Source organism: Podarcis gaigeae (assembly GCF_964106915.1).
Source record: "Podarcis gaigeae genome assembly, chromosome: 2".
Lineage (NCBI taxonomy): Eukaryota > Metazoa > Chordata > Lepidosauria > Squamata > Lacertidae > Podarcis > Podarcis gaigeae.
The window spans coordinates 112,380,171-112,407,502 of NC_139679.1; the positions used below are offsets into that span (position 1 = coordinate 112,380,171).

At 49.3% G+C, this 27,332-nt stretch overlaps 1 protein-coding gene across 1 annotated transcript; it reads right to left on the reverse strand.

Moving 5' to 3' along the window:
• Window positions 1-25,958, reverse strand: SAPCD1 (suppressor APC domain containing 1; the record flags this gene model as incomplete). The annotated part of the gene is made up of 6 exons (XM_083725031.1): window positions 1-2,010; window positions 3,121-3,231; window positions 5,440-5,541; window positions 6,254-6,391; window positions 11,991-12,127; window positions 25,508-25,958. 6 exons carry the CDS (start codon window positions 25,956-25,958, stop codon window positions 1,888-1,890), a joined length of 1,062 nt encoding a protein of 353 aa, XP_083581157.1. The 3' UTR covers window positions 1-1,887.
• Window positions 25,959-27,332: the final 1,374 nt, after the last annotated feature.

The following is a 27,332-nucleotide window of genomic DNA, read 5'->3' on the forward strand; positions in this document are numbered from 1 at the left end:
TGTGTGGAACTCAGTTCAGCTACTGATTGTGTCACTGCAGTGCATTGCTTATTGCTTTCATTTTATGGATCAATGGTCTCGTTAGATAGTAAAATTCATGTTAAGTTGCTGTTTTAGGGGTTGTTTTTAAAAGTCTGGAATGGATTAATTCATTTTGCATTACTTTCTATGGGAAAGCACGCCTTGGTTTTGGAACACTTTGGTTTTGGAACGGACTTCCATAACAGATTAAGTTTGAGAACCAAGGTACCACTGTACACAATTATCAAAAGGCAAGGTCTATGTAATTTGGCAGCCAAGGAGAGAGTTACGATTCCGTCTTTTGAAGGAAGATTTGGGTGGGAACATAAGAGGGACAATGTTCAGCAGCTCTAGGATATGGCACATAGCAAAAGTGCCCCAAAGGAAAGGGGCATCTCATTCATTTTGGTGAGCAGGGTTTCCCGGGCAGAGCTAGCCTTACCTCAGATAGGAGGCTGTAGCTGAAGGGGCACGAAGAGGACAGGGGCTGCTCTGTGCCTCCCAATTCTAGCCTGCCGCCTTCGGGTGCAACAAAGGGTCCTCTCTGGTCACCAGTGCTGAAAGAAGATTCAGCTGCCAGTGTAGTCAACCCAGAATAGGGAAGGCGCCATCTTGTCCTTCACCTCAGACAGAAAAACACATATTGGAACCAGACCCGAACGCAGCCTTGTTTACTGCATCGCTGCCGAGTGTGAAATGTTGCGTCTTAACACAAAGTCCTAAACTCATGCTAAGAAAACAAGGTTCTAGGCTTCAAGCTAGAGCGAAACGTCTTGAGTTTAGCTGATGGAGCAAAAACCAGGGCTGGATTGGTTCTAGGCTGTGGGGGGCCTTTGAGCAAGAAGAAGAAGAAGAGGAGGAGTTTGGATTTGATATCCCGCTTTATCACTACCCGAAGGAGTCTCAAAGCAGCTAACATTCTCCTTTCCCTTCCTCCCCCACAACAAACACTCTGTGAGGTGAGAGGGGCTAAGAGACTTCAGAGAAGTGTGACTGGCCCAAGGTCACCCAGCAGCTGCAGGTGGAGGAGCGGAGACGCGAACCCGGTTCCCCAGATTATGAGACTACCGCTCTTAACCACTACTCCACACTAGCTCCCACCCTCCATGGGTGGGGGTAGGTGGGTGGCCTCCCTCACCTAGTCCACCTCCTCAGTGTAACAAGTCAAGGGGCCTTGTGGCACCCGGGAGCGGGGCCCTGCCCAATGCCTGACCCTGCCAACTTCTGAATGGCAGCCCTGGGCCAGGAAACGTTCTTTCCAGTCTCGCCCTCAATGTTCCACATCTATGGCTCCTTCCCTCAGACAGGCCAATTGCCTCCCCACCTCCTCCTTTCTATGAACGTCAATAGCCCTTTGTTTCCAGCTTTTCATAGTAACAGCAATCCTCTGTCTCGAAATATCTCCCAAGCAAATGATGCAAACCGAGGGGATATGCACATATTACGGCTACCATCCCACATCCGCTAGCTCTCCACTGAACAGCAACGTAAAGAGGTTGACGTATGCAAGAGTCGGACAATTGGTCCATCTAACTCAGTCCTGGCCTACACTGCCTGCTAGTGGATCTCCAGGGTTTCAGACAGGCGGGGAGGGGGCGACATTCACCTGGGACCGTCTGCATGCCAAGCAGATGCTCTATACGGGCCCCTCAGGATTGGGCCGGATGACTAGAGGTCTAGCGTTCCTCTAGCGCCTCTTGCAGGAGCAGGCCGAAATGGCATAAAGGAGAAAACGTTTGCGACGCCCCCTTCACAAGAAAGGTCTGTCTGAAAGGTGGCCAGTCGAAGGAAGTGATGTCACGGGCACAGGGGGGACAAAGGGACATCGCCGTGCCGCTGACCGTCGACAGAGTGTGGCCTTGGCTGTCAGATAAAGGTGGACTCCTTGTGGCTGGGTAGTCTGTAGCCGCGGGTCTCTTTCAGCTGCTTGCAAAGAGCTGCTTTCTCTTGTTCCAGCTGGGCAATGCGGTCGCTCTTCTCAGACACTTCCTGTTTATGATACGATATCTTTATTGTCATTGTCCCATACAGAACAATGAAACTGAAAAATCTACATAAGACATTTAAAAACCCCTAAAAACTCTGAAACCCCATTTTAAAATACAGTGGTACCTCGGGTTAAGTACTTAATTCGTTCTAGAAGTCTGTTCTTAACCTGAAACTGTTCTTAACCTGAAGCACCACTTTAGCTAATGGGGCCTCCTGCTGCTGCCGCGCTGCTGGAGCACGATTTCTGTTCTCATCCCGAAGCAAAGTTCTTAACCCGAGGTACTATTTCTGGGTTAGCGGAGTCTGTAACCTGAAGCGTATGTAACCTGAAGCGTATGTAACCCGAGGTACCACTGTACAATATACCGTATTTTTCGCCCTATAGGACACACTTTTTCCCCTCCAAAAATGAAGGGGAAATGTGTGTGCGTCCTATGGAGCGAATGCAGGCTTTCGCTGAAGCCTGGAGAGTGTGAGGGGTCGGTGCGCACCGACCCCTCTCGCTCTCCAGGCTTCAGGAAGCTATCCGCTAGCCGTGGGAGACCCAGCTCTCCCACGGCTAGCGGAGCACTGCATCAATCCCGAAGCTTGGGGCGTGCGGAGCTCAGGCGCCATCTAACCGCCTTAGGGATTCCGCTCTGGATTTGTTTAGGATGTACTCCTTAGCCAGGCATAGGCAAACACGGCCCTCCAGATGGTTTGGGACTACAGCTCCCATCACCCTAGCTCACAGGACCAGGGATAATGGGAGTTGTAGTCCCAAAACATCTGGAGGGCTGAGTTTGCCTTAGGCCTGTCCTTAGGCCTTTCTTGTCCCAAAGGAGCGGGCACAGATTGTTCCTTGGAGTTTACTCCCGAAGTCTTTCCCACAAATGTGTATAACTGTAAGGCAGAGGAGGTTCAAGACCAGAGTTTTCCTTCTCCTACACAGGCTCCCTTCCCAAGTGGATGAGCCCCATCTACCCCTCACTTCCCTCTACAACATGTGCAGAAACGGCCTTCTTGACCATTCGGCCCCCTGTGGGTGTCGTCCCACTCAGTTCCACCACTCTGTCTTTGTGCATCTTGGCTTTTTGTTTAAATGGGCCAGCCTGTGGGTTTCCACCTTACCTTGATCAGCAGGTGGTTCTGTTCCTTGAGGACTGTGACAGCTTGCTGCTGAAACTCCTTCTTTCCCGGTGGATAAAGGGGCCCCCCTAAACCAGGAGGTGGGACTTCAGGCTAGAGGAGTGGGGAAACCCGCATAACTATCTGAGCACAACTTCCTTACACAACATACCACCCAATTTTTTTATCCAGCACTCCTGTGTTGCAAAGGGGCCTCTTAATAATAATAATAATAATAATAATAATAATAACAATTTATACCCCGCCCATCTGGCTGGGGTTCCCCCAGCCACTCTGGGCAGCTTCCAACAGAATATTAAAATACAATATCCTATTAAACATTAAAAGCTTCCCTAAACAGGGCTGCCTTCTAAAAGTCTGGTAGTTGTTTTTCTCTTTAACATCTGGTGGGAGGGCGTTCCACAGGGTGGGTGCCACTACCGAGAAGGCCCTCTGCCTAGTTCCCTGTAGCTTTGCTTCTCACAGTGAGGGAACCGCCAGAAGGCCCTTGGTGCTGAACCTCAGTGTCCAGGTAGAACGAAGTGGGGGGAGATGCTCCTTCAGGTACACTGGACTGAGATGCTCTCAATATCCAAGAGGCAGACAAGATAGGCTTGGCAAGAGGCAGGAGTTAGTGCCTGCTCACGTATGGCAAGAATGAGGTAAGAGCAGAGGGACACAGGAACAGCAGCCCGAAAAGTGGTATATAAACACCATAAATTAATAAATGGTGCATACATACAAGATTTCTTACTTGCATAGAGCTGAAACAGCGCAATTGCTTCCTCTCAAAGTTAGATGCAAGTGCCAACAACCAGCTGATTGTCGGGGCTTGTACAGTGCTGTGCACAGAAGCCCTGAGGACCAGTTGACTGTCAGAACTAAAACAGGTCACCTGATGTCATTTTCATGATGGCAAATGACCCCACCCTCGTCCCTGTGAGGTGGAATAGGTAAGGATTCAGCCCGACGGCCAGATCCAATTCTCCACCCATTTGGGGACACCATTTGAGTTCAGTTCCCCCAAGCAAGGAAGCCTGACCCTCTCCCTTGGAGGAGACCCTGGTGTCAACTCTGGCAGAGCCTGCTCCTATGAGACACTGACTCAAACAGAAAGGACCAGGTGGGCAGCCTGGGAGTCATTCTGGACTCACAGCTGTCCATGGAGGCGCAGGTCAATTCTGTGTCCAGGGCAGCTGTCTACCAGCTCCATCTAGTATGCAGGCTGAGACCCTACCTGCCCGCAGACTGTCTCGCCAGAGTGGTGCATGCTCTAGTTATCTCCCGCTTGGACTACTGCAATGCGCTCTATGTGGGGCTACCTTTGAAGGTGACCCGGAAACTGCAATTAATCCAGAATGTGGCAGCTAGACTGGTGACTGGGAGTGGCCGCCGGGACCACATAACACCAGTCCTGAGAGATCTGCATTGGCTCCCAGTACGTTTCCGAGCACAATTCAAAGTGTTGGTGCTGACCTTTAAAGCCTGAAATGGCCTTGGCCCAGTATACCTGAAGGAGCATCTCCACCCCCATCATTCAGCCTGGACACTGAGGTCCAGAGGCAAGGGCCTTCTGGCAGTTCCCTCCCTGCGAGGTTACAGGGAACCAGGCAGAGGGACTTTTTGGTAGTGGTGCCTGCCCTGTGGAACGCTCTCCCACCAGATGTCAAGGAGATAAACAACAACCTGACTTTCAGAAGACATTTGAAGACAGCCCTGTTTAGGGAAGTTTTTAATGTTGGATGTTTTATTGTGTTTTTAATATTCTGTTGGGAGCCACCCAGAGTGGCTGGGGAGGCCCAGCCAGATGGGCGGGGTAGAAATGAAATGAAACTAAATGAAATGAGAGTGCTTGTTCTCTGATCACAGGCAGACGCTGTGCAGATGTGTTTAGAGGCATGTGCCCTGACCAAGCAAGGTAAAAAAAGGAGTCAAAGGGGTCTCCAGATGTGCCATCCATCCAAAACAGTCTTATTCCAACATGGACCACGTCCTTATTTTTCTATTTTAGCGCACATTTTGTTGTCCAAGGGAGGCAACCCCTCCTCCCAGTGCTTAACATTTGGATACCGCCTGCTGAGAAGCTACCATATGCAAAGCCCATGGAAATGAGAGGGAGCTGTATTCAGCCAGTTCCTGCTCACTTCCGTAGAGCTTCTTCAGGTGAACTTGACCTGACAGGTGAGATCTGTCTGTTTCGCCTTCCACCCCCTTGTACTGGAAACGTGAGCGATCCTCCCTCGGCAGTCGCTTTTTCAGCGTCCCCCCAGGACAGAACTGCCCCAACCCCAGGCCCTCCCCTCCCCCTCCGTCCCCACTGACCTTTCCGGGAGAGGCCAGCAGGTTTTTCAAGCACAGGTTCACTTCCTGGATCCTGGCCAGCAGCAGGCAGCTCTGGTTAGAGTAAGGGTCTGGGAAATAGCTCTGCGGTTGTGCAAGAACAACAGTGAGCAGGGAAAAGCAAAACTAAACTCAGTACAGAAATTGTATCCTGAAGATTGCAATTCAAAGTGTTGTTGTTTTTCAAAAAAAAGGTAAATAGAAAAAAGTATGAGGATGTTTGCAATTAATATACGAAAATGCGTATGTGTAATTGGAATAACCACCTTGGCTTGGCTTAGTGTGGCAGCATCAGGAAGGGTCTTGGCTAAGCCAAGATTTGGCTCAGCGTGTTGTGTGAACCAGGTCAAAGATTTCACACTGAAAGCGACCTTTGGATCTTATTAGTCTCCTAATCCCTGCTACCTTTTATTCCAAGCTGGGGAGCTCCCTAAATGTGTGACAATTGTCAAATTAAACATACGTGCTTTGAAAAGGAGACATGTAAAATCCACAGAACCTCATGTGTATCTCAGCCTACTGAATGCCGCGCCACAAATACTCCATCATCACACAAGGCCAGCCCTTACTTTGAGCAGAGAGAGGCAGATGCCTCAGGCACCTGATTTTGGGTCTCGTGAAAGGGCTGCCAATTGTTAGCTATTTTATTTTTATTGCAGCTTTACTGCCCTGGGAAGCGAGATGCGCTTGTGGGACTTTCTGCCCCAGGTGCCAAAATAGCCAGACCACCCTTAGCACCCTTAGATACCACCTAGGGGTGGTATCTGCTCTCCTTCGGGTCCTGCCTGGTACTTACTGCCTCCGTTCCCATGTGCTTCTGACGCCTCTGGGCCTCCAGGAGGTGGCGCTGAAACCAGTCACGCACACGCTCAACCATCTCCAGCCCTTGCAGCAAGGCGTCCCGTTCCCGTTCCAGCTCCTGCATTCGCTTCAGCTGCAAGACAGGGGGTAAAGTCAAGATTCCAGCTTGTGAGTTGCGGGGTGGGTGGGTTTCTTTGATTCAGCAGCACAGAATGACTTTGCAATGCTCAGGAGATCTCCATCTAAGGGACAAGGGGCCTTGCAAAGAGGGATGTCAACATTTCTGCACAAAGTAGCAAAGAGGTGTAGCTCAAAGGGTGTAGAACCCATGCTTTGGGCGCAGAAGGCCTCAAGTTCAGTCCTAGGCACCAAAGATCATCATCATAATCATTTATTAGATTTATATATCACCCTTTGGACGCGGGTGGCGCTGTGGTTTAAACCACAGAGCCTAGGACTTGCTGATCAGAAGGTCGGCGGTTCGAATCCCTGCGACGGGGTGAGCTCCCGTTGCTCGGTCCCTGCTCCTGCCAACCTGGCAGTTCGAAAGCACAAAGTGCAAGTCCATAAATAGGTACCGCTCCGGCGGGAAGGTAAACGGCGTTTCCGTGCGCTGCTCTGGTCCGCCAGAAGCGGCTTAGTCATGCTGGCCACATGACCCGGAAGCTGTATGCCGGCTCCCTCGGCCAATAAAGTGAGATGAGCGCCTCAACCCCAGAGTTGCTCACGACTGGACCTAATGGTCAGGGGTCCCTTTACCTTTTTAAAATGCTAATCAGACCTGATTGAAGAGGAACGTTTTTGCAGGGTGCATAAATATTTTATAGTGAAGGAGGCAGATGAATCTCCCTGTGGAGAGCGTTCCACAAGCGAGGAGCCACCACAGAAATGGCCCCGTTCTTGTGTGGCCACCACCCTTCTGAGCTCCCCGGAAAGGGCACCTGCCAAAGCAGCGGCAGGAGGGCAGGAGCCCATTGCCAACCGGTGCCCCCAGGGCACCCAGAAAAGCAGCACATACCACCTGTGCTAGGAAATCTGAACTGGTTGCTGATTTGCTACCAGGCCAATTCCAAGGTGTTCCTATTAGTCTGTAAAGCCCTTGACAACTTGGGAGCAGTTTACCTACCGGATCGCCTTACTCCGTATATGCCCGCTCGATCACTTTGATATGCAGAAGTGGCATTTTGACATAAACATTGTATGTAACGTGAAACCACACTTCAAAGCCAGTTCTCCACGCAGCTCAGAAAGTGAGACAGCTCAGTTGGTTAGAGCGTGGTGCCGATAACGCCAGGGTTGCAGGTTCGATCACCGTAAGGGACAGCTGCGTATTCCTTCATTGCAGGGGGTTGGACTAGATGATCCTCAGGGCTCCTTCTATGAGATGCCCCAAACCTCCAAACCGCAATGAAAACAGCACCCCGTATCAAAACATCGGTTTGCGACAAGAATACAGCCCCTGCGGCAAAATTGGCTGCTAAACTGCACGTCCAACGCAATACCAAAAGAATGAACACGAGAATAACCCGAGATGCATGTCAATGGAGCTTCTAGTGGGAGGAATCCCAAAGGCAAGGTGCCACCGTGGAGAAGACCCTGCTACCCACAGAACACCTTCCAGGCTCTCTCGAGGGATGAGGAACAAGGCATTTCCTCATTTCTAGGGTTCTACTAATTCCTTTTTAGAACTTCAAAACGTTGGATGTCTGGGAGGAGGTAAGGTCTAAGGGAGGCCAGAACAAAGGGGTGTGGATATTGTGTGTGCCATCGGGGTCCCAGCTACCTGAGCCGCAGAGAGACTCACCCAGAAGAAGAAGCGCAGGGCCTCCAGGCTGCTGAGGGCCGTGCCCAGTGGGACGATGAGGATGGTGTAGCCTCTCTGGACTGCCATCATGGCGCAGTGGGGGCCGGGAGGCAGCAACGCCCAGAGCAGGAGGGAAGGGGGCCACCCTGGCATCCCAGCGGGGCAGCGAGGTCCCCTCACAGTGACGCCCCTGCTTGAGGAGGGGGGAAGTCACGCTCTGACGACGGGTGCTTTCCCAGGTGGCCCCTTCTTCTCTCCCCACAAGTCACATCCCACCTGCTTCCAGGCCAGTGTCGTCACAGAGAGCTCTGCCGCCGGCAGCCAAATACTAAAACAGCACACCAGGCCCCCCCCCCCCCAATTCCTTCAGGAACGTTTCTCTGAGCCTTTCCTCATTCCTCCTCAAACATTGGACTCTCTTTTCAGCCGGTCCTCTTTCCTCTAAGGCACTTTTTGCTCCCCTGCATAGCTGTCAGCCTTCCCTTTTTTTGCGGGAAATTCCCTTATTCCAGCGCCGTTTCCTGCTGCTTCCCGCAGCTGTCCCGGATTGTTAGATATCCCATAGACTGTCTGCGGGAAAGGTGAGGCTGCCGATCCCTTGTTTTCAAATCTGGAAGTTGACAGCTATGCTCCCCTGTCACACCCTCTTCCCAAAATCCTGTCACGACCTTCCTTCACAGCGGCTTCCCTCTCCCATCCCTCAGCTCTCGCCCCTTTCAGATGCTCTCTTCTGTCTCACACACCCCTCCATCAACCTTCACCTCATTCACACCCTTCCTTCCTTCCTTCCTTCCTTCCTAGCGTTTCCACCCTTCCTCGCCCTTTTCTGCTGCCCGCCCGGTCTTCCACATTCGCGTTCTCTTCTTCAAATGGATTTGCGCTGCCTACTCTCCTCCGCTGCTAACCTCTCGCCGTCTCTCCCCTTGGCCTTCTCTGCTTTCCCCTCTTCCCCTCAGACCCCTCCTCTGTCCTGGGGGCAAAGCAACAGTGTCCGGAATCTAACCCCCCACCCCATCTGCCATCCCATTTGGCTGAAATCAGCACTTTCCCCCCAGTGCATCGTGGGATATGCTTTAAAGCCTCAGTTGCCCCGGACAATGGTGCCCATAATCCCTGTCTTTCCAGCTGGCTGAGTGTGCTTGGGGTGCAAAGAGAGGTGAGCAGAACACACTGCTCTGCCAATTTACGATTGCAACATGAAGAAAAGGCCTTGTTCAAAACTGTATCCTCAACTTTTTGGGGTGTCAGCTGGCCCTAGCTGAAGGTGTCTTACACTGACTTTTTAATTTTGGGTGCTTCCAAGGCTATAGCGATTTCTGAAGATGGGTTTCAATCACAGGCCAGAAAATTCGGTTTGCACAATTACAGTGTCATAGAATTGTAGAGTTAGAAGGGACCCCAAGGGTCATCTAGTCCAGGACTCTCAACTACAGCAACAAGCCCACTTCCCCCAACCCAACCCCAAAATTAAGACTTTTCGCAATAAGGGAAGTAATAAGGGCCCTCGTATTTACGGGACCGCCTCTCCTGGTATGCCCCGCAGAGGACCTTAAGGTGAATAACCATAGTTTAGAGGTCCTGGGCCCTAAGGAAGTCAGACTACCCTCTGCCAGGGCCAGGGCCTTTTCAGGGATGGCTCCGACCTGGTGGAATGCTCTGTCCCATGAGACCAGGGCCCTGCAGGATTTAACCTCCTTCCGCCGGGCCTGTAAGACAGAGCTATTCCGCCTGGCCTTTAATTTGAATTCAGCCTGATCTTTTATTTCTCTTCCTTCCCCCTCCCCTTTTCTGAAGATCACCCGCTCTGAGACCCCACAGCTAATTCTCCCCTGGCCTCCTCGCTGGCCCAAGTAGGACCAATTCAGCCAGCTAGCCCTGGAGATTATTTAATTGATTTTTGATTTTTATTGTTATTCATGTTTTTATACTGTATTTTATGCTGCTTTTATAATTAAGTGTTTTAAATTTATTGTTAGCTGCCCTGAGCCTGGTTTTTGAACCGGGAAGGGCGGGGTAAAAATAAAATATTATTATTATTATTATTATTATTATTATTAATGCAAACTGGAAAGCGTGGGGTAACGCTTGAGGCAACGTGGTCTAACCTGCCCACAAACAAACTACTATTAACACTCTGTAAACAGCTGATGTCGTCTGTCCTCCCTACAAACTCTGTGCGAGGACAAATACTTGATAAAAACTGGGTGCCTGGAAGCCACTTCAGAGCCAAAGCGGGCATGCATTGAAATATGTAGCAGGCAGCTGCAGACGGCGATTTTCAAAGTTCATTACAGAGGGAGGGCAGCCCTTTCCTGCATAAGGCAGACAGAGAAGGCAAACACATCAGACTGAATGCTTTTTAAACAGGTCATCCGGAAGCAACTTTCAGTAATCATACCTTTCAGGTCCAACCAGCACCCTGGAAACAACTAACAACACAAGCTGTGTGGAAGCTAGACAAAATGTGCATTAATACAAACAAACACACACTTAAAATAAAATATGAACTCCACTCCTTTCTAATCTGGCCTTGTCTGTCTTATCTCCTTTCAGCATGAACCTGGACCTCCGTGGAGTGAGGGGAGCGGCAATGGAAGGGGGGGGGGGAGAGAGAGAGAAGCAATTTTGAATAGGGACAAAATGGCTGGCAGGGGGGGATTTGGCCTACTTTTGGGGTTGACACAATTACTTTGTTGATACAAAACAAATAGCAGAAACTGTTGCTGGATTTCTCTTTCCTGCTGCAAATTTAGTTAGTTTCATTGCATCTTGGATTGTTCCTGTCCTTAGTTCATATAAGTACCATGGGTTTTAAGTCGGTGCATGCCAGAAATCGTAGGATTTTGCAATTTCTATTTGCTTTCGTCGGGTCTGAGACCGTACAATGACATTTGTATTGATTAAGCCACCCCTGCTCTTTGCACGCCCTTAACTCTCAGCTCGGTTTCATCCACATGATCTCCTACGGAGAATGCAGGCAATAATAATAATAATAATAATAATAATAATAATAATAATAATAATAATTTATTTATACCCCGCCCATCTGGCTGGGTTTCCCCAACCACTCTGGGCGGCTTCCAACAAAACACTAAAATACAATAACCTATTAAACATTAAAAGCAGGGTTGCCTTCAGATGTCTTCTAAAAGTTTGGTAGTTGTTTTTATCTTTGACATCTGGTGGGAGGGCGTTCCACAGGGCGGGTGCCACTACTGAGAAGGCCTTCTGCCTGCTTCCCTGTAACTTGGCTTCTCGCTGTGAGGGAACCACCAGAAGGCCCTCGGAGCTGGACCTCAGTGTCCGGGCAGAACAATGGAGGTGGAGACACTCCTTCAGGTATACTGGACTGAGGCCGTTTAGGGCTTTAAAGGTCAGCACCAACACTTTGAATTGTGCTCGGAGTGCTTCACCCCTATCTGGCTGCCCCGCAGAACTACAATTTTTGAGGTCACGCAAGTCAGGACCACATGGAAGAGGTTTGCGATGTAAACACAACCTTGGACCGAGCGACCTCAAAGGACAATTACAGCCTGGAGGCAAGTTTTTTTAAAATTAATTAAGGATGCTGATTTGTATTTCTTGAGGCTTGAATAATCCTCCTGTCGCTGGGAAAAAAAGAAGAGGGAAAAAGACATTGTTTTCCGTTTGCACACAAAGGTGTGGCGTGTGGAAATGACGCTTAGGATGTTTGCAGACCGTTGGTTGGGTTTTTAATCACATTTAAGTTGCACAGCTAATAGTGGATTGGAATGTCCCAAGGCCGGACTTTTTCCAATAAAGAAAGGGGTGGGAAGATGCGCTTGGAACTTGTGAGTTAACACTCGTTCTGATGTCATATTAACTCCCCGCAAACACATCAGAAAGGAGGCTCAGTGACCAGGTTGTCTGGAAGGGCCGCCAGGAGCCATTCCCTGGGCTTTCTCACCATATCATATTCCAAGGCATTGGAAATGGTGTGTCTTCGCGGTTCCTTCGGAAGTCGGATACTCCGGCGCCTCCCAGCTTGACAGAGGGAACTGTTGATGCTACGCGACCGCGTGACTCCTTTCCCATCGGATTCTCCTGGAGAAAGAGATTCATTATGCCATAAACATATTTTCAAAAGAAGGAGTTGGGGAAGGAACTTACAGGTTTATTTGTTGTCGTTTGATCTGATAAACTTTTGAGCATCCTGACGTTTGCAGGGGACCTCATACTGCTCCCTCATGCAGGTTTTTCGTGCCACAATATAATCCTCGTTGGAATACCAACCCATATTGGTGACAGTCACACCATACATTTAATAATAATAATAATAATAATAATAATAATAATAATATATTTATATCCTACCCTCCCCACCCGAAGCCAGGCTCAGAGCGGCTAAAAACAGTAAAAGTAACACAGTTCACATAAAATCACAATCAATTAATTGAAATATATTCTAAAATAAATTCATTCTAAAGTCAATTCAGAATCAAATTAATGGCAACCATTGGGCTAGTGTTCTATGAGTATTACCGAAGGAGAGAGGGGGTCAGACTGTGCTTGGCCAAAGGCCATGCAGAACAGCTCTGTCTTGCAGGCCCTGCGGAAAGATGTCAAGTCCCGCACGGCCCTAGTCTCTTGTGACAGAGCGTTCCACCAGATTGGGGCCATGGCCAAAAAAGCCCTGGCTCTGGTTGAGGCCAGCCTAACCTCCCTGTGGGCCAGGATCTCAGGATCTCCAAGATGTTTTTATTTGAAGACCTTAAGGTTCTCCGTGGGACGTATACCAGGAGAGGTGGCCCTGAGCTTAAACCACCATGGCTTCCCACAAAAAACTCTGGGAGCTGTAGTTCATTAAAGGTGCTGACAGTTGTTAGGAGACCTCGCTGTTCCTCTCCCAGAACTACAGTTCCCAGAGTGCTTTAACAATCAATCCCTCCTCCCAGGGAATTCTGGGAATTGCAGCACTGACAGTTCCTCCCCCCGCCCTTCGCTCTCGACACGAGAACTCGTGAACATCCAATGAAACTGAACGTTGGAAGGTTCAGGGCAGATAAAAGGAAGTGACGGAGGTCATCGTTCAGCTATGGATCTCACTGCCACAAGAGGAAGTGACGGCCAACAATTTGGATAGCTTTGAAAGAAGATTAGGCAAAGTCATAGTGGCTGAGGTTATTAGGGGCTGCTAGCCATGACGGCTATGTCCCCCCCCCCCCACTGCCAGAAATGGTATGCCTTTGAATACCAGTCGCTGAGCAATCACAGGTGGGGAGATCGCTGCTGCGCTCAGGTACCGCTTGCGGGCTCCCCGCCCCCCCGGCATCTGGGTGACCCCTGTGAGGGAGCTGGGAAAGAGTAACAGGAGCTCACCCCCTTGCGGGGATTCGAACTACTGACCTTCTGATCAGCAAGCCCAAGAGGTTCAACCACTCTCAGGATTTTAGTGAAAAGAAGAGAGGTCTGCTAACAACTCTCAGCACCCTGAACAAACTACAGCTCCCAGGATTCGGGGGGGGGGGGGAGCCATGACTATTCTTGTTCCTCCAAGGCCAGTGGTCTGTCAAGTCCAGAATTCATCCCGCTTGGCACAGTGACCAAGCAGAAGCTTCTGGTGCATGGAGCAGAGTAGCCACAAGAGCCTTTTCCTCTAGACGAATTTGTGTAAGTCCCCTTTAAAGCCAACAAAGTGAGTTCCATAGCTTAACTCTATGCTTAACTCTGCACTATGTGAAGTAGTTCTTCTGGTCATCCTGAACATCCCACCATTCGGTTCCATTGGGTGACCCTGAGGGAGGTCTAGTATTATGGGAGAAGGTGAGAATGTTCTCTTCTCTACCATGCATAATTTCACACTTCTACCATGTTCTCCAAGCCACAGAACAGCGATTCAAGGGCCATAGCTCTGAGGCAAAGCTTCTGCCTTGCACGAAGAAGGTCCCAGGTTCAGTTCCCAGCATCTTCAGGTAGGGCTTGGAATAATAATAATGATAACGATAATTTACTATTTATACTGCAGCCACTCTGGGTGGCTCCCGATTAAATATTAAAAACACAATACATCATTAAACATTAAAAACTTCCCTAAACAGGGCTGCCTTCAGATGTCTTCTAAAAGTAGGATAGTTGCTTATTTCCTTGACATCTGACAGGAGGGCGTTCCACAGGGCAGGTGCCACTACCGAGAAAGCCCTCTGCCTGGTTCCCTGTAACTTTGCTTCTCGCAGTGAGCGAACCACCAGAAGGCCCTCAGAACTGGACCTCAGTGTCTGGGCTGAAGGATGGGGGTGGAGACGCTCCTTCAGGTATACTGGACCGAAGCCGTTTAGGAATGCCCTCTGCCTGGTACCTTGGAGAGCTGGTGCCACTGAAGTGTTGACGATACTGAGCTCCATGGACCAATGGTCTGACTCAGTTAGAAGACAGCTTCCTGTGTCCCTAATGGCTCCTTTTTCCATCCTGGCACAACAACATGTTCCTGCCACAACTTTCCTCTGACACATTGATGAAAGAAGCCAGTCCTGCTTTGCACCTGGTTACCCTCGACGCAGCAGGAACAGCAAGCGTTGGAGAAGAGGATATAGGGACACAGGCAGAATGCAGGGGACAGGCCCCTTGGGTCCTACGTTTGCTTTTTTCTTTTTCTTTCGACAAGCGCTTTGTTCCTCATTAATTCTGTCCCTGGAAAGTCAGCCGGGGCAATCAATCCCGCTGGACCTCCGCCAGCCTGGGCTCAGTTAATCAATGAGCCCCTGTAATTAGTGGCTCTAATTAAAGCAACTGGGATGTGGCAAAGAGAGAGAAGTCCATTTCAGAAGCGGAGTGAACCACATCAAAAGGCAAATAGGGACCTCTCCCCCCTTTTTAAATAGTTACGACCCTGTGCCTTTAATAGCATCCTGACATTAAGGCTGTCAGGTACGTGGAGGTTTACCTGTGGCTCCTTTCCGGGAAAAGGCTCATGTGCTAAAATGTGTATGAAGGAAGCCACTGGAAGAACAGGGAGTACGGGACAGGGAACAGGACGGCAACTGTATTGCCAAGGCCTTAAGGACCACAGAACTGCCCTGAATCCATGTGGAGACATTTTCGCCATCCCAGTTCTTCCCCCGTTCTCACTATTGTTTTCTAGGCAACAACTTAAGCTGTTGGTTTTTCCATGTAAGGGTGCTTCCAGACAACCTGCCTACTGAGTATTTATTTAACAAAACAATTTATAAATTGCTTCACTGTAAGAAGGTAAGATGAACTGCATCAGGGCAGTGGCCCACCTAAGTCCTACATCCTTTTCTCACAGGGGAAAAAACATGAAAGGGGATGTATGTGGCGCTGAGCCACCGAGCCCCTCGGGCTTGCTGATCAGAAGATCGGCAGTTCGAATCCCTGCGATGGGGTGAGCTCCCGTTGCTCTGTCCCAGCTCTTGCCAACCTAGCAGTTTGAAAGCACACCAGCGCAAGTAGATAAATAGGTACCGCTGCGGCGGGAAGGTAAATGGCATTTCTGTGTGCTCTGGTTTCTGTCATGGTGTCCCGTTGTGCCAGAAGCGGTTTAGTCATGCTAGCCATATGACCCGGAAAGCTGTCTGTGGACAAACGCCGGCTCCCTCGGCCTGAAACTGAGATGAGCACCACAATCCCATAGTTGCCTTTGACTGGACTTAACCGTCCAGGGGTCCTTTACCTTTCCCTTTCTCTATCAGCGCAAGGATTTTTCCTTCCCCATCTGCTCCCTCTGCACCCCCTGCCCCCCAAAATTTTTCCCCAGCCCTACAGAGCAGATTTGGGGGTGCATGGGGGAAGGAGTTGGGGGAATCCCCTAGCGCTAATACTAATTCTTACACTGGCCCCAAAATGTATTCCAAAAGCCCCCACATCTCTGCAGGTTCTCAACCAGAGTTGGGTAGGGAAACTGCCTGAGGAGGAGCAAACGGTCTGAGCCGTTAAGTGGCAGTGAGGAAGCAAAGAAGGAGGAACGGGAAGAAGGAGAAGCTGACCGGGCAAAGCTCTGCTCAGAGCTCAGCTGATGCACAAGATCCACAGTTCCCGGGATGTATGGTGCCAGTCGGCTGCTACAGATTGAGTGGCTGCCTCCCAGACAATAAGGCAGTCCCCGGCCAACTCAGCAGATGGAGGGATGCCCATGGCCCAGCGCCAGGCACTGAGAGCTGCCAAACTCTCCCCTACGCCGCTGCGGACAGCAGCTGGGATATCAACTCTCAATCGGCATGGGATCCAGGAGCCTTTCGTTCCCAACCTATAGAATCCTGTTACTTATCCTGGTGCTAACTTCCCACTCCCACCGACTTGGATCTGAAGACCTCCGTTGCCTTTTCTTCTTCCCCGCTCTGATTTCATTCAACCTGGCATGCATTTGAGAATCTCCCGCCAGGATCAAGTTAAGGCAAGGAGAAGGCCTGCCCTCCCCGCCCCCCTCCAAACTCATGCCAAGATAAACTGACGTATGCCAAAGCAAAAGTGAGTTGCTCTTTAATGCAGAAAAACAACTACTGTATGTCTGTGTGCCAGCCCGGCTCTCTTGTTTGCTAAGTTGTACAACGGCCCAGAACAGGCATAGGCAAACCCTCCAGGTCTTTTGGAACTACAATTCCCATCATCCCTAGCTAACAGGAGCAGTGGTCAGGGATGATGGGAATTGCAGTCTCAGGCAAACTCCGGCCCTCCAGATGTTTTGAGACTACAATTCCCATCATCCCTGACCACTGGTCCTGTTAGCTAGGGATGATGGGAATTGTAGTTCCAAAAGACCTGGAGGGTTGGAGTTTGCCTTGCTCTCCCGCCCTCCTCAAGTGTTTTTGGCATGGCTGGAATGTGTCCTTGAACTCTGACAATGCGTCTCGTCCGCCTGGATAGAGAAGGGAGATGTCTGTGCTCAGAAACTAGCCTGCCGTACAAAGGTAAAATTCGCATCCATTGCTCCACCCACTTTCCCCTCTGGCCCCACTCACCATTGGCAGGTGAACCCCAAACATTGCCCCACTCCCCTACAGAATAGGACCAGATGATGCTTCTCCTAATCCGGAGTTTCACCTGCTCACTTTCTTCGTGTCAGCAAGCCTTTCACAAAGAGGGGGATCATCCCCAACCCGGGGGGGGGGGGGTCTGATGACGCCTCTCAGGGAAACTTCCCTGCCCTCCACAAGAAACCCCCCACTAATTTCATGGTTACAGTCCTTTGCCCTTTGACAAGGTGGACCTTTCCCTGGATCCAGCAGGGCTCTTCTTCGCGTACTTAGTACGGAGGGATGAACGTCAGGGTGGATAAAAATCAATGATTTTTTTTTTATTTAAAAAAACCAGGTTTTTTTTAAATTGGATATTTTTAATTTAAATTGGATTTTTAAAATAAAATGCTTTTGGAGGAATTTTTTTTCTAAAGATAGTTTTCTATTTAGTTACATTACAGTCCAAAGGCTATTCATCAGGAAATAAGGATTTCCGTTTACGTGTACTAAAACTCAGTCTAAGTTGTTGGTTTTTTTTAAAAAAATTAACCTCATCAGTTAACAAACATGGATACATATGCTATAATGTTATTGTTTTAGTTAAATAAATTGTTTGAATTGTTATGAAGGAAATGATTGTTTTTCTCCTTCCAATAAAGTACAGCAGAAAAGTTGTCCAAATAGAAACAGTTAACTTATTAAGGTAAAGGTAAAGGTACCCCTGCCCGTACGGGCCAGTCTTGCCAGACTCTGGGGTTGTGCGCCCATCTCACTCAAGAGGCCAGGGGCCAGTGCTGTCCGAAGACACTTCCGGGTCACGTGGCCAGCGTGACATCGCTGCTCTGGCGAGCCAGAGCCGCACACGGAAACGCCGTTTACCTTCCCGCTAGAAAGCGGTCCCTATTTATCTACTTGCACCCGGAGGTGCTTTCGAACTGCTAGGTTGGCAGGCGCTGGGACCTTTCAATCGGCAAGCCCTAGGCGCTGAGGCTTTTACCCACAGCGCCACCCTAACTTATTAAACCTTGCAACAATTTCACAATTATCTGTCTATGCATTTCCAATAGTATAACCAAATCAATAATTTTTGATATAACTGTAGAAACAATTCTGAACTACCAAAAATGAAACCTTCATCTGGTTGTAAATATTGATTATACCAGCTAGAATGAGTCTTTCTGTAAAAAAATAAATAAATCAAGTCTTACTTTCTAGTGATTTAAATCAAGTCCACCCTGATGAAGGTGTTGTCAGAATCCAGTGGACATGGGAGGAGAAAAGTTTGCTGCATCAGCTGCCAGGGAGGGAGGAGGGAGGAGGGAGGAGGTGGGGTTTCAGGCGTGTGAGAAATGAGGGACCAATGCAGGATTTATGTATAAGCTAAACAAGCTATAGCTTCGGGCCCCACCCTCGTGGGTGCCCCCCAAAAAATTAAAGAAAAAAACAACGATGTACATTTCCAAAATATAAGATAAAAAACAAATAAAATAAAACCTACATACAACTACAGTGTTTTGTGTTGTGTAGGCTCCTATGATGTAAGTCTGCTAGCCTGCTCCCTAAAATATCACTGGTTTGCTCATTTCTATATACAGTGGTACCTCAGGTTAAGAACCTAATTTGTTCTGGAGGTCTGTTCTTAACCTGAAACTGTTCTTAACCTGAGGTACCACTTTAGCTAATGGGGCCTCCCGCTGCCACCACGCGATTTCCGTTCTCATCCTGAGGTAAAGTTCTTAACCTGAGGTACTATTTCTGGGTTAGTGGAGTCTGTAACCTGAAGCGTCTGTAACCTGAGGTACCACTGTATAGGGTGCCTACATTCTGCATGGCAACATGTGCAAATGGCTTTAGATGCCTGCTAGGTCCATAAATTACCATATAGCATATATTCAACACGAAAAACAGTGACAATTTGTTGTTGGCAAAGGACAGCTGGACATATAAAGGGCCCCATTACCTTCAGTAGCTTAGGGCCTCATCAAACCTCAATCCAGCCCTGACCACAACTCTGGAGCTGTGAGTGCAGAGAGAGTGCAGAGAGAGAACGAACCACAGGCAAATCGACCCAAATACACCCAGCTTGCTTTGCAAAGAGAACGTCAGCAACGTCTAGGCAACATGATGACCATGTACATATGCAATAAACAATCTTTTATAGAATTCCTTCAAACCATAACAAGTCCAAAATGAAATCTCAAAGTCTCTGAAAATCTTTAAATGAAGCGAGCCACCAGACTTTGTACGATGACAGAAAAGCTGTGAAGCTTTGTGTATTCAGCAAATATGATGTCCAACATTGAACAGTGATTCCAGATACAGTGGTACCTCGGGTTAAGTACTTAATTCGTTCCAGAGGTCTGTTCTTAACCTGAAACTGTTCTTAACCTGAAGCACCACTTTAGCTAATGGGGCCTCCTGCTGCCGCTGCGCGGCTGGAGCACGGTTTCTGTTCTCATCCTGAAGCAAAGTTCTTAAGCTGAAGCACTATTTCTGGGTTAGTGGAGTCTGTAACCTGAAGCGTATGTAACCCGAGGTACCACTCTATAGACTACTGTTTCATAGAATTCTTCGTCAGCGTGGTGGGAGAATATAGAATTGCTTCATAAACCCATCTTATTTCAAATGAATGTATAATGCTGTGGAACAGTGCTCCTGTGATAATGTAGTCACTGCTCTTTGCAAAGAAGCTGCAGGCGAGACAGAAACACACCAGCTGAGGAAATGCCCCTGCAAAAATGCGCACTCCTCCGCTGTCTCTCGAGACAGACAGAGGCCAGCAATAATACCTGACGCGGAGACCACTAGTCCATCTAACTCATATTTCCCACATGGACTGGCAGCAGCTCTGCCAGGTTTCAAGCGGGGGCAGGGGGAGGGCTACCTGTTTGAAATCCTGGCATGCCTAACAGAGAAACTGAAGAATGGCGGGCAACTGCACATGTTGCCGGGGGGGGGGGGCAGGCCAGAGGAGAAACGTGGGGGTGGGCAGGCAGGTTATTTATGCAGTCTAATCCCACTCCCACTCCTCAACTCCAGCCTCTGGGGCTGTCCAATGCGTGGCCCATTAACAAAAGCGCCTTACTGGGGAGCTGGGGGTGGGAGGGGGTGGATGAGAGCAGCCAGCTAAGAGGATTGGGCGTCTCTATGGCTGGGGAGACAGGATCAGGAGCGCTAAACCCCTGGCCGTATGGTGCTGCGGCTGAGTTGCCGCAAGCTTGCCAGGGGCGCAGAGGCAGAAGGGAGAGAAAGAGCGTGTTTGCAGAGGGGGAAGAACAGAGGTGCCCCCCCCACACCTTCCCCCTCTCCCTTGCTGTGTTTACAGTGGTAGAATCATAGAATCATAGAGTTGGAAGAGACCACAAGGGCCATCGAGTCCAACCCCCTGCCAAGCAGGAAACACCATCAGAGCACTCCTGACATATGGTTGTCAAGCCTCTGCTTAAAGACCTCCAAAGAAGGAGACTCTACCACACTCCTAGGCAGCAAATTCCACTGTCGAACAGCTCTTACTGTCAGGAAGTTCCTCCTAATGTTTAGTTGGAATCTTCTTTCTTGTAGTTTGGATCCATTGCTCCGTGTCCGCTTCTCTGGAGCAGCAGAAAACAACCTTTCTCCCTCCTCTATGTGACATCCTTTTATATATTTGAACATGGCTATCACATCACCCCTTAACCTCCTCTTCTCCAGGCTAAACATGCCCAGCTCCCTTAGCCGTTCTTCATAAGGCATCGTTTCCAGGCCTTTGACCATTTTGGTTGCCCTCCTCTGGACACGTTCCAGTTTGTCAGTGTCCTTCTTGAACTGTGGTGCCCAGAACTGGACACAGTACTCCAGGTGGGGTCTGACCAGAGCAGAATACAGTGGCACTATTACCTCCCTTGATCTAGATGCTATACTCCTATTGATGCAGCCCAGAATTGCATTGGTACCTTGGGTTAAGAACTTAATTCGTTCTGGATGTCTGTTCCTAACCTGAAACTGTTCTTAGCCTGAAGCACCACTTTAGCTAATGGGGCCTGCCGCTGCCGCCGCATGATTTCTGTTCTCTCTCTTTTTTTCTTAACAATTTTTATTGATTTTAACATATAAATTATAAAATGTACCACAAAACGTACCACTTATACAATCTTTTTAGACTTCCATCAGCACCTCTGATGATCCACCGTTTTAACCACTTCTTATGCATTTCTTAACTTTATATTGCCTTTGCATCTCTTAACAAATCATCCTCCCCCTTCTCCATTTTTGCAATACTTCCAATAATACTCCTCACAAAACGTCTTGCAAACCTACAAACGTCGTCTGATCTTCACAAATACTTTTCAAATAGTCCGTAAATTTACTCCAGTCTTCTGTGAATTTCTGGTCCCGCCGGTTTCGAATCCTTCCTGTTAGTTTATCTAGTTCTGCATAGTCCATTAACTTCATCCTCCATTCTTCAATCGTCGGTAATTCTTCTTGCTTCCATTTTTGGGCCAGTAATATTCTTGCTACTGTTATTGCATATAAAAAGGGCTTACATTCCTTTCTATTTATATCACTCCCCACAATGCCCAGTAAATGATTTCTGTTCTCATCCTGAAGCAAAGTTCTTAACCCGAGGTACTATTTCTGGGTTAGCGGAGTCTGTAACCTGAAGCGTCTGTAACCCGAGGTACCACCGTATTTCTCATTTCCCCCTTTCCCTCTTGATCGCACCACTCCAAAGACACACACAAACATACCCTTCTGTTGCCATGCTGCAAAAACAGCAGCTGCCCCAAATCTCCACAACCTGCAGTATGCCCGGCACCCCTCTAGAAATCAAATCTGCCTGGCTGACCACTGTCCAAAGCAGCGTGCCACGCAAGCAAAGAAGAGAGAGATGGGCCTGCTCCTAAAAAGAACCGTTGCAAGTCTAGAGTGAATCTGGGGGGGGGGGACCCAGATGTTGCGGAACGATGGCTCTTCATCACTCCTTAACCATCACGGCTGGGGTGGATGGGAGATGTAGTATGGCAAGGGCTGGAGGGCCGCAGGGTCTGCACCCCTAAATTGAGAGGCAGAACTTGCATCTTATGTAGTGATAGGCGGGAGGAGGTTGGGTTGCTACCTGGACTTCACAACAAACACTTTATGCTTGTAAAAAAAAAGCTAACGACAGGTCCAGGTGCATAGTTTTGGACCAGCGTTCTCATGCTTGCTCTCTCTATTGGGGGGAGCTTTGGACGTGGAGTATTTGAAGAGGACAATGTCCCCAGCCACCCAAAATGGTACCGTCTCAAGAGAGCTCTACTATTTGCTCCTTTCTGACTCTCGTGTGCCTCAAATAAGCAAAATAAAGACACTTCTTTCCCCTTGGCTTTTGACACCTGAGGTGTATGGGGTGTTTGATGTGGGGGTTTTTGGGACCCCTCTTATTAAATAAATAAATAAATTTGGATACCGCCCTATGCCCCGCAGGTCTTTTTATGGTAGCGAGTTGTTTTAAACTGTTTTTAATATTGTGTTTTGATGCTGTACGCTGCCTTGGGACCTTAGGGTGAAAGGCACGTATAGAAGAGAAGAAGAAGAGTTTGGATTTGATATCCGGCTTTATCACTACCCTAAGGAGTCTCAAGAAGGGACATGGGTGGCGCTGTGGGTTAAACCACAGAGCCTAGGATTTGCTGATCAGAAGGTCGGCGGTTCGAATCCCTGCGACGGGATGAGCTCCCGTTGCTAAGTCCCTGCTCCTGTCAACCTAGCAGTTCGAAAGCACGTCAAAGTGCAAGTAGATAAATAGGTACCACTCCGGCGAGAAGGTAAACAGTGTTTCCGTGCGCTGCTCTGGTTCGTCAGAAGCGGCTTAGTCATGCTGGCCACATGACCCGGAAGCTGTACACCGGCTCCCTCAGCCAATAAAGCGAGATGAGCGCCGCAACTCCAGAGTCGGTCACGACGGGACCTAATGGTCAGGGGTCCCTTTACCTTTACCTTTAAGGAGTCCAAAGCGGCTAACAATCTCCTTTTCCCTCCCTCCCCTACAACAAACACTCTGTGGGGCTGAGAGACTTCAGAGAAGTGTAACTAGTCCAAGGCCACCCAGCAGCTGCATGTGGAGGAGCGGGGAAGCGAACCCGGTTCACCAGATTACGAGTCCACCGCTCTTAACCACTACACCACACTGGCTCTAGAAGAAGAAGAAGAAGAAGAAGAAGAAGAAGAAGAAGAAGAAGGACAACAACAACAACAACAACAACAACTAGTACAGGAGCAGAGGAGAGGGTGCCAGTCTGACTTGGATCCTCCCCTCCCAACGCAATTGATCAGAATGTATGGGAAACAAAATGCTTTCTCACGGCAGTACATATAATTCTTCTCCCACTCTTATCCTTACAACAACCCTGCAAGGTAGATCAGGCGGGGAGGTAGGGACTTGCCCAGCGGCGCACAGGGAATGTCATGGGATTTCATTGTGCTAACCACCGCACTGCTCTGTCTCTCTCAACCCGAGTCACACTAGCTAGGGCTTTTAAAGCTCCTGTGCCATTTAATGGACACTCCCATACGTCTGATGAAGTGGACCGTAGTCCGCAGAAACTCATGCCACAATAAATTTGTTAGCATTTAAAAGGGCAAACGCAAGGCTCTTTGTTGTTCTTGCTGCAAAAGGCTAACACAGATACTCCTTAGGGAAACATTAGAAAGCGGTATGGCCATTGAAAAGCATTACCTCTTGACTTCTGTACATCAAGCTGATCCGGACAGCTGGCAATGTGAAAACAAACTCAACAAAGAGGGAAGATCTCCTGCCTTGCTGGTGTGTGTGTGTGTGTGTGTGTGTGTGTGTGTGTGTTACAAAACCTGTGTTCACACTCCTGTTCACTGCGTACTCACTGTATTTCCAATGCTGGGCTTTCAATCCCCCAACACAGCACATTATCCAAAATTTGTCCTGTGCTGACTGCAGTCCTAATTCGTCCCTAGCCCAAGATGGGAACCACGTCTGCACAAGGAAAATACATTATGCCGACATGAGCAGCCGAGAAGAGCTGTGAAATGCACCCAAAAACCCTCTAGCAACTTCACTGTGCTCCAAGGGAGTAATGTGAACAGACCCCTGCATCAAACTCTGGATTCCCTTATCAACTTTCCTCATTGCCTGACCTCCCTCCCATCCTGTCCTGTCCCAATAACCAGCTTTCCAGCTTGTCGCTTAAGCCCTGTAGACCCAGCAATTCGGAAGGGGCCAAATGGAACTCAACTCTCTTCTGCAACAGCCAGATGAGGACCACCCATCCCACTTTGGTTATAGGGGCATAGTCAGACCACTGAGTTCATCGCTGTGCACACTCTCCACACAGAACAAATGCCAGCAGCATTTGGGGAACTTTCCCCAGCAACCCTACCTGGAGAGGCTGGGGTGAAATCTGCAAAACCATGTGCTCTGCCCTTCCCCAATTCTCATCATCATCATCAGACCTTTTATTGGCATCACATACAAACATCCAAAACAAATCAATACAGAATTACCACTTCCCCAGTGGCACAAAACATTTGCTGAAAGAAAGGAGGCAGAGCAGTCTATCGTCACATCTCTAGGTCTCCAGGGAGATCAGTGTATTTCGATGACAAAAACCAAGTAGAGATATTTAGCCACTAACTTGGTGAGCTCCTGATCATTCCCCAGTAACAGAAAATGTATGACCTCTGGTTTCCATTTGGGGATGCGGAGTTGATCTAGAAATTGCTGACGGAGATCAGCATATAGTTTACAATTAAGAACCATACGTGTAAGGGTTTCCACCAGGTGGTCTTCACATGGGCAAGTTCTTCCCCAATTCTGCAGGACACGCCCCCAAGAACAGAAGCAGGAGCATAGCAGAAAGGTGCAGACTAGCAAGTCCAAGTCCAATTTAATGAATTGCCCCCTGGTAATCAATTCATTAAACTGAGCCCCAGTGATACATCAGAAGGCCTGGTTCCCTTCCATCACCTCCTCAAAGCTACTGGCACACACATTCCCAGAGGACCCAGGAGTCCTAAGGCAGCGGTAGACAATGTGGTTGTTCGCTGAATGTTTTGGACTACAACTCCCATCGTTCTCTCCCATTGGTCGTGTTCCCTGGGACTGATGGGAGTTGTAGTCCAAAACATCTGACGGGCACCATGTTGGCTTACTACTCCTGTCCTGAGGTTTCTCTCTCCTGCCACAATCTCTTTCGCAAGAATACATTGGTACCTCAGGTTAAGAAATTTATTCGTTCTGGAGGTCCGTTCTTAACTTGAAACTGTTCTTAACCTGAGGTACCACTTTAGCTAATGGGGCCTCCCACTGCTGCCACACAATTTCTGTTCTCATCCTGAAGCAAAGTTCTTAACCCGAGGTACTATTTCTGGGTTAGCAGAGTCTGTAACCCGAAGTGTCTGTAACCTGAGGTACCACTGTAAATGCACCCCAGTTCCCACTATTCAGGAATCCTGGTTTTGCGCTCCAGCACCACAGCAACACCCCTGACCCCAAGCCCAGGCCTCCTCCTCTCTCACTTACGTATCCAACTCAAGTTCTTCATCGACTGCGAAGTTGAGCTCTGCCCATCGCTGGCCTGCCCGCTGACTCCAGCGCCCAACTTTCCAGCTTTCTCGACCTCCTTCTCCTCTTCTTCTTCGGCCCGGAGGAGGGCGATTCTCAGCCCGGCCACCAGGCGGGGAAAACTCAAATACCCTCCGCAAGGCTCCGCCACTTGCTGCAAGGCCTGGAGCACACCGCCAGGGAGCGGGCACCTCTCGCTGTCCCCCGAGGGGCTCACCCCGCAGCCCCCACGGCCCCAGCGGCTCTCGATTTCCGAGACGTGGACGGTCCCGCTCCGCTGGTCATCCAGGATCTCGAAGAGCGTCCGGAGGCTGCGGAGGAAGGGGCGTGGGAGGCGGGTGCCTCGGGCCGGAGGAGGGGGGTCCTCTGGGGTGGGAGGGAGGGGTGGGGCCGCCAGCCCAGAACTCATTGGGAGTGGGGCTCAGGGGTCCTCAGAAGGCCAGGGAATTCGCAGCAGGGGGAGCCAGGAAGACCCCCGAGAGCTTCTCTGGAAAGAGGGAGCAACTGGGATTCAAGAGAGAGTGCAGGAGAAAGCCTTAATTCCAGTGAAATGAAACAGTGGGGCTGGCGGCCAGGAGGGGAGAGTAAATCTGGAAGGGGAGGGAGGGCAGGCAGCGGAGTCCTCAGGACATCTGGGCTTTCTGGGAGGGGACTAGGCTAGTGGGCTAGAGAGCAGCAGGAGGTCTGGGTGAGGAAACCAGGGCTCCTGCGGCTACGGCTGCTGCTGCCGCCGTCTGCGTGGCCAGGATTGCTCTGGGGCTTTGCTGAGGTCTCTAGTTTGTCAGAGTCGGAATATCTGATTGAGTCAGATTGGCCAAGCCGGTCCACGGAGCAGCAGGGGTGGGGGGGTGCGGAGGGGGTCAGCTGGGATTGGAATCATGTGACCCATCCCAGATAATCGCCCTGGACGCCAGATGATTAGCCGCTCTGTCTAACGAGGTGGCATCTCCTCTGGGGCAGAGAGAGAGAGAGAGAGAGAGAGAGAGAGAGAGAGAGAAGAGGTTTGGCCTCCTGGTGGGTAGCTGAACTCTGAAGCTGGAGTCAGTGGGGTCATCTCTCCTTCCTTCCTTCCTTCCTTCCTTCCTTCCTTCCTTCCTTCCTTCCTTTCTTATTTCTTCCTTCCTTCCCCTCTTTTTTATGGGTACCATTAATGTAAGATAGTAGGTCCTTCCAAGTACACATATTGCTATGATTTAAATAATTGAGTTCTGAACAGACAACCAATTTCAAATAAGTTTAAGCCATGCATTCTAGCATAACCTTTTGTTTAAGATCATTTGGGTTTCTCTCTGAGGAGAGTTTATTTATTTAACATGTAAGGCACTGGCAAATATGAGATACTCTAGGAAATGATATAATCTCCCCTGCCATGAAATAAACTGGGGCATTTCATTCCCAGGCTGTCTGTGTTCTAGTTTACCTCTGCTTGAGGAGCTCAGAGATAACAACAACAACAACATATTATTTATACCCCGCCCATCTGGCTGGGTTTTCCCAGCCACTCTGGGCGGCTTCCAACAAAACACTAAAATACAATAACCTATTAAACATTAAAAGCTTCCCTAAACAGGGCTGCCTTTAGATGTCTTCTAAAAGTTTGGTAGTTATTTTTCTCTTTGACATCTGGTGGGAGGGCGTTCCACAGGGGCGCCACTACCGAAAGTAGTCATGGGCCCATGACTTTTGTTCCCAATCAGGCAAGCTGTGGTTTATAACAGGCATGGGCAAACACGGCCCTCCGGATGTTTTGGGACTACAACTCCCATCATCCCTAGCAGAGCCA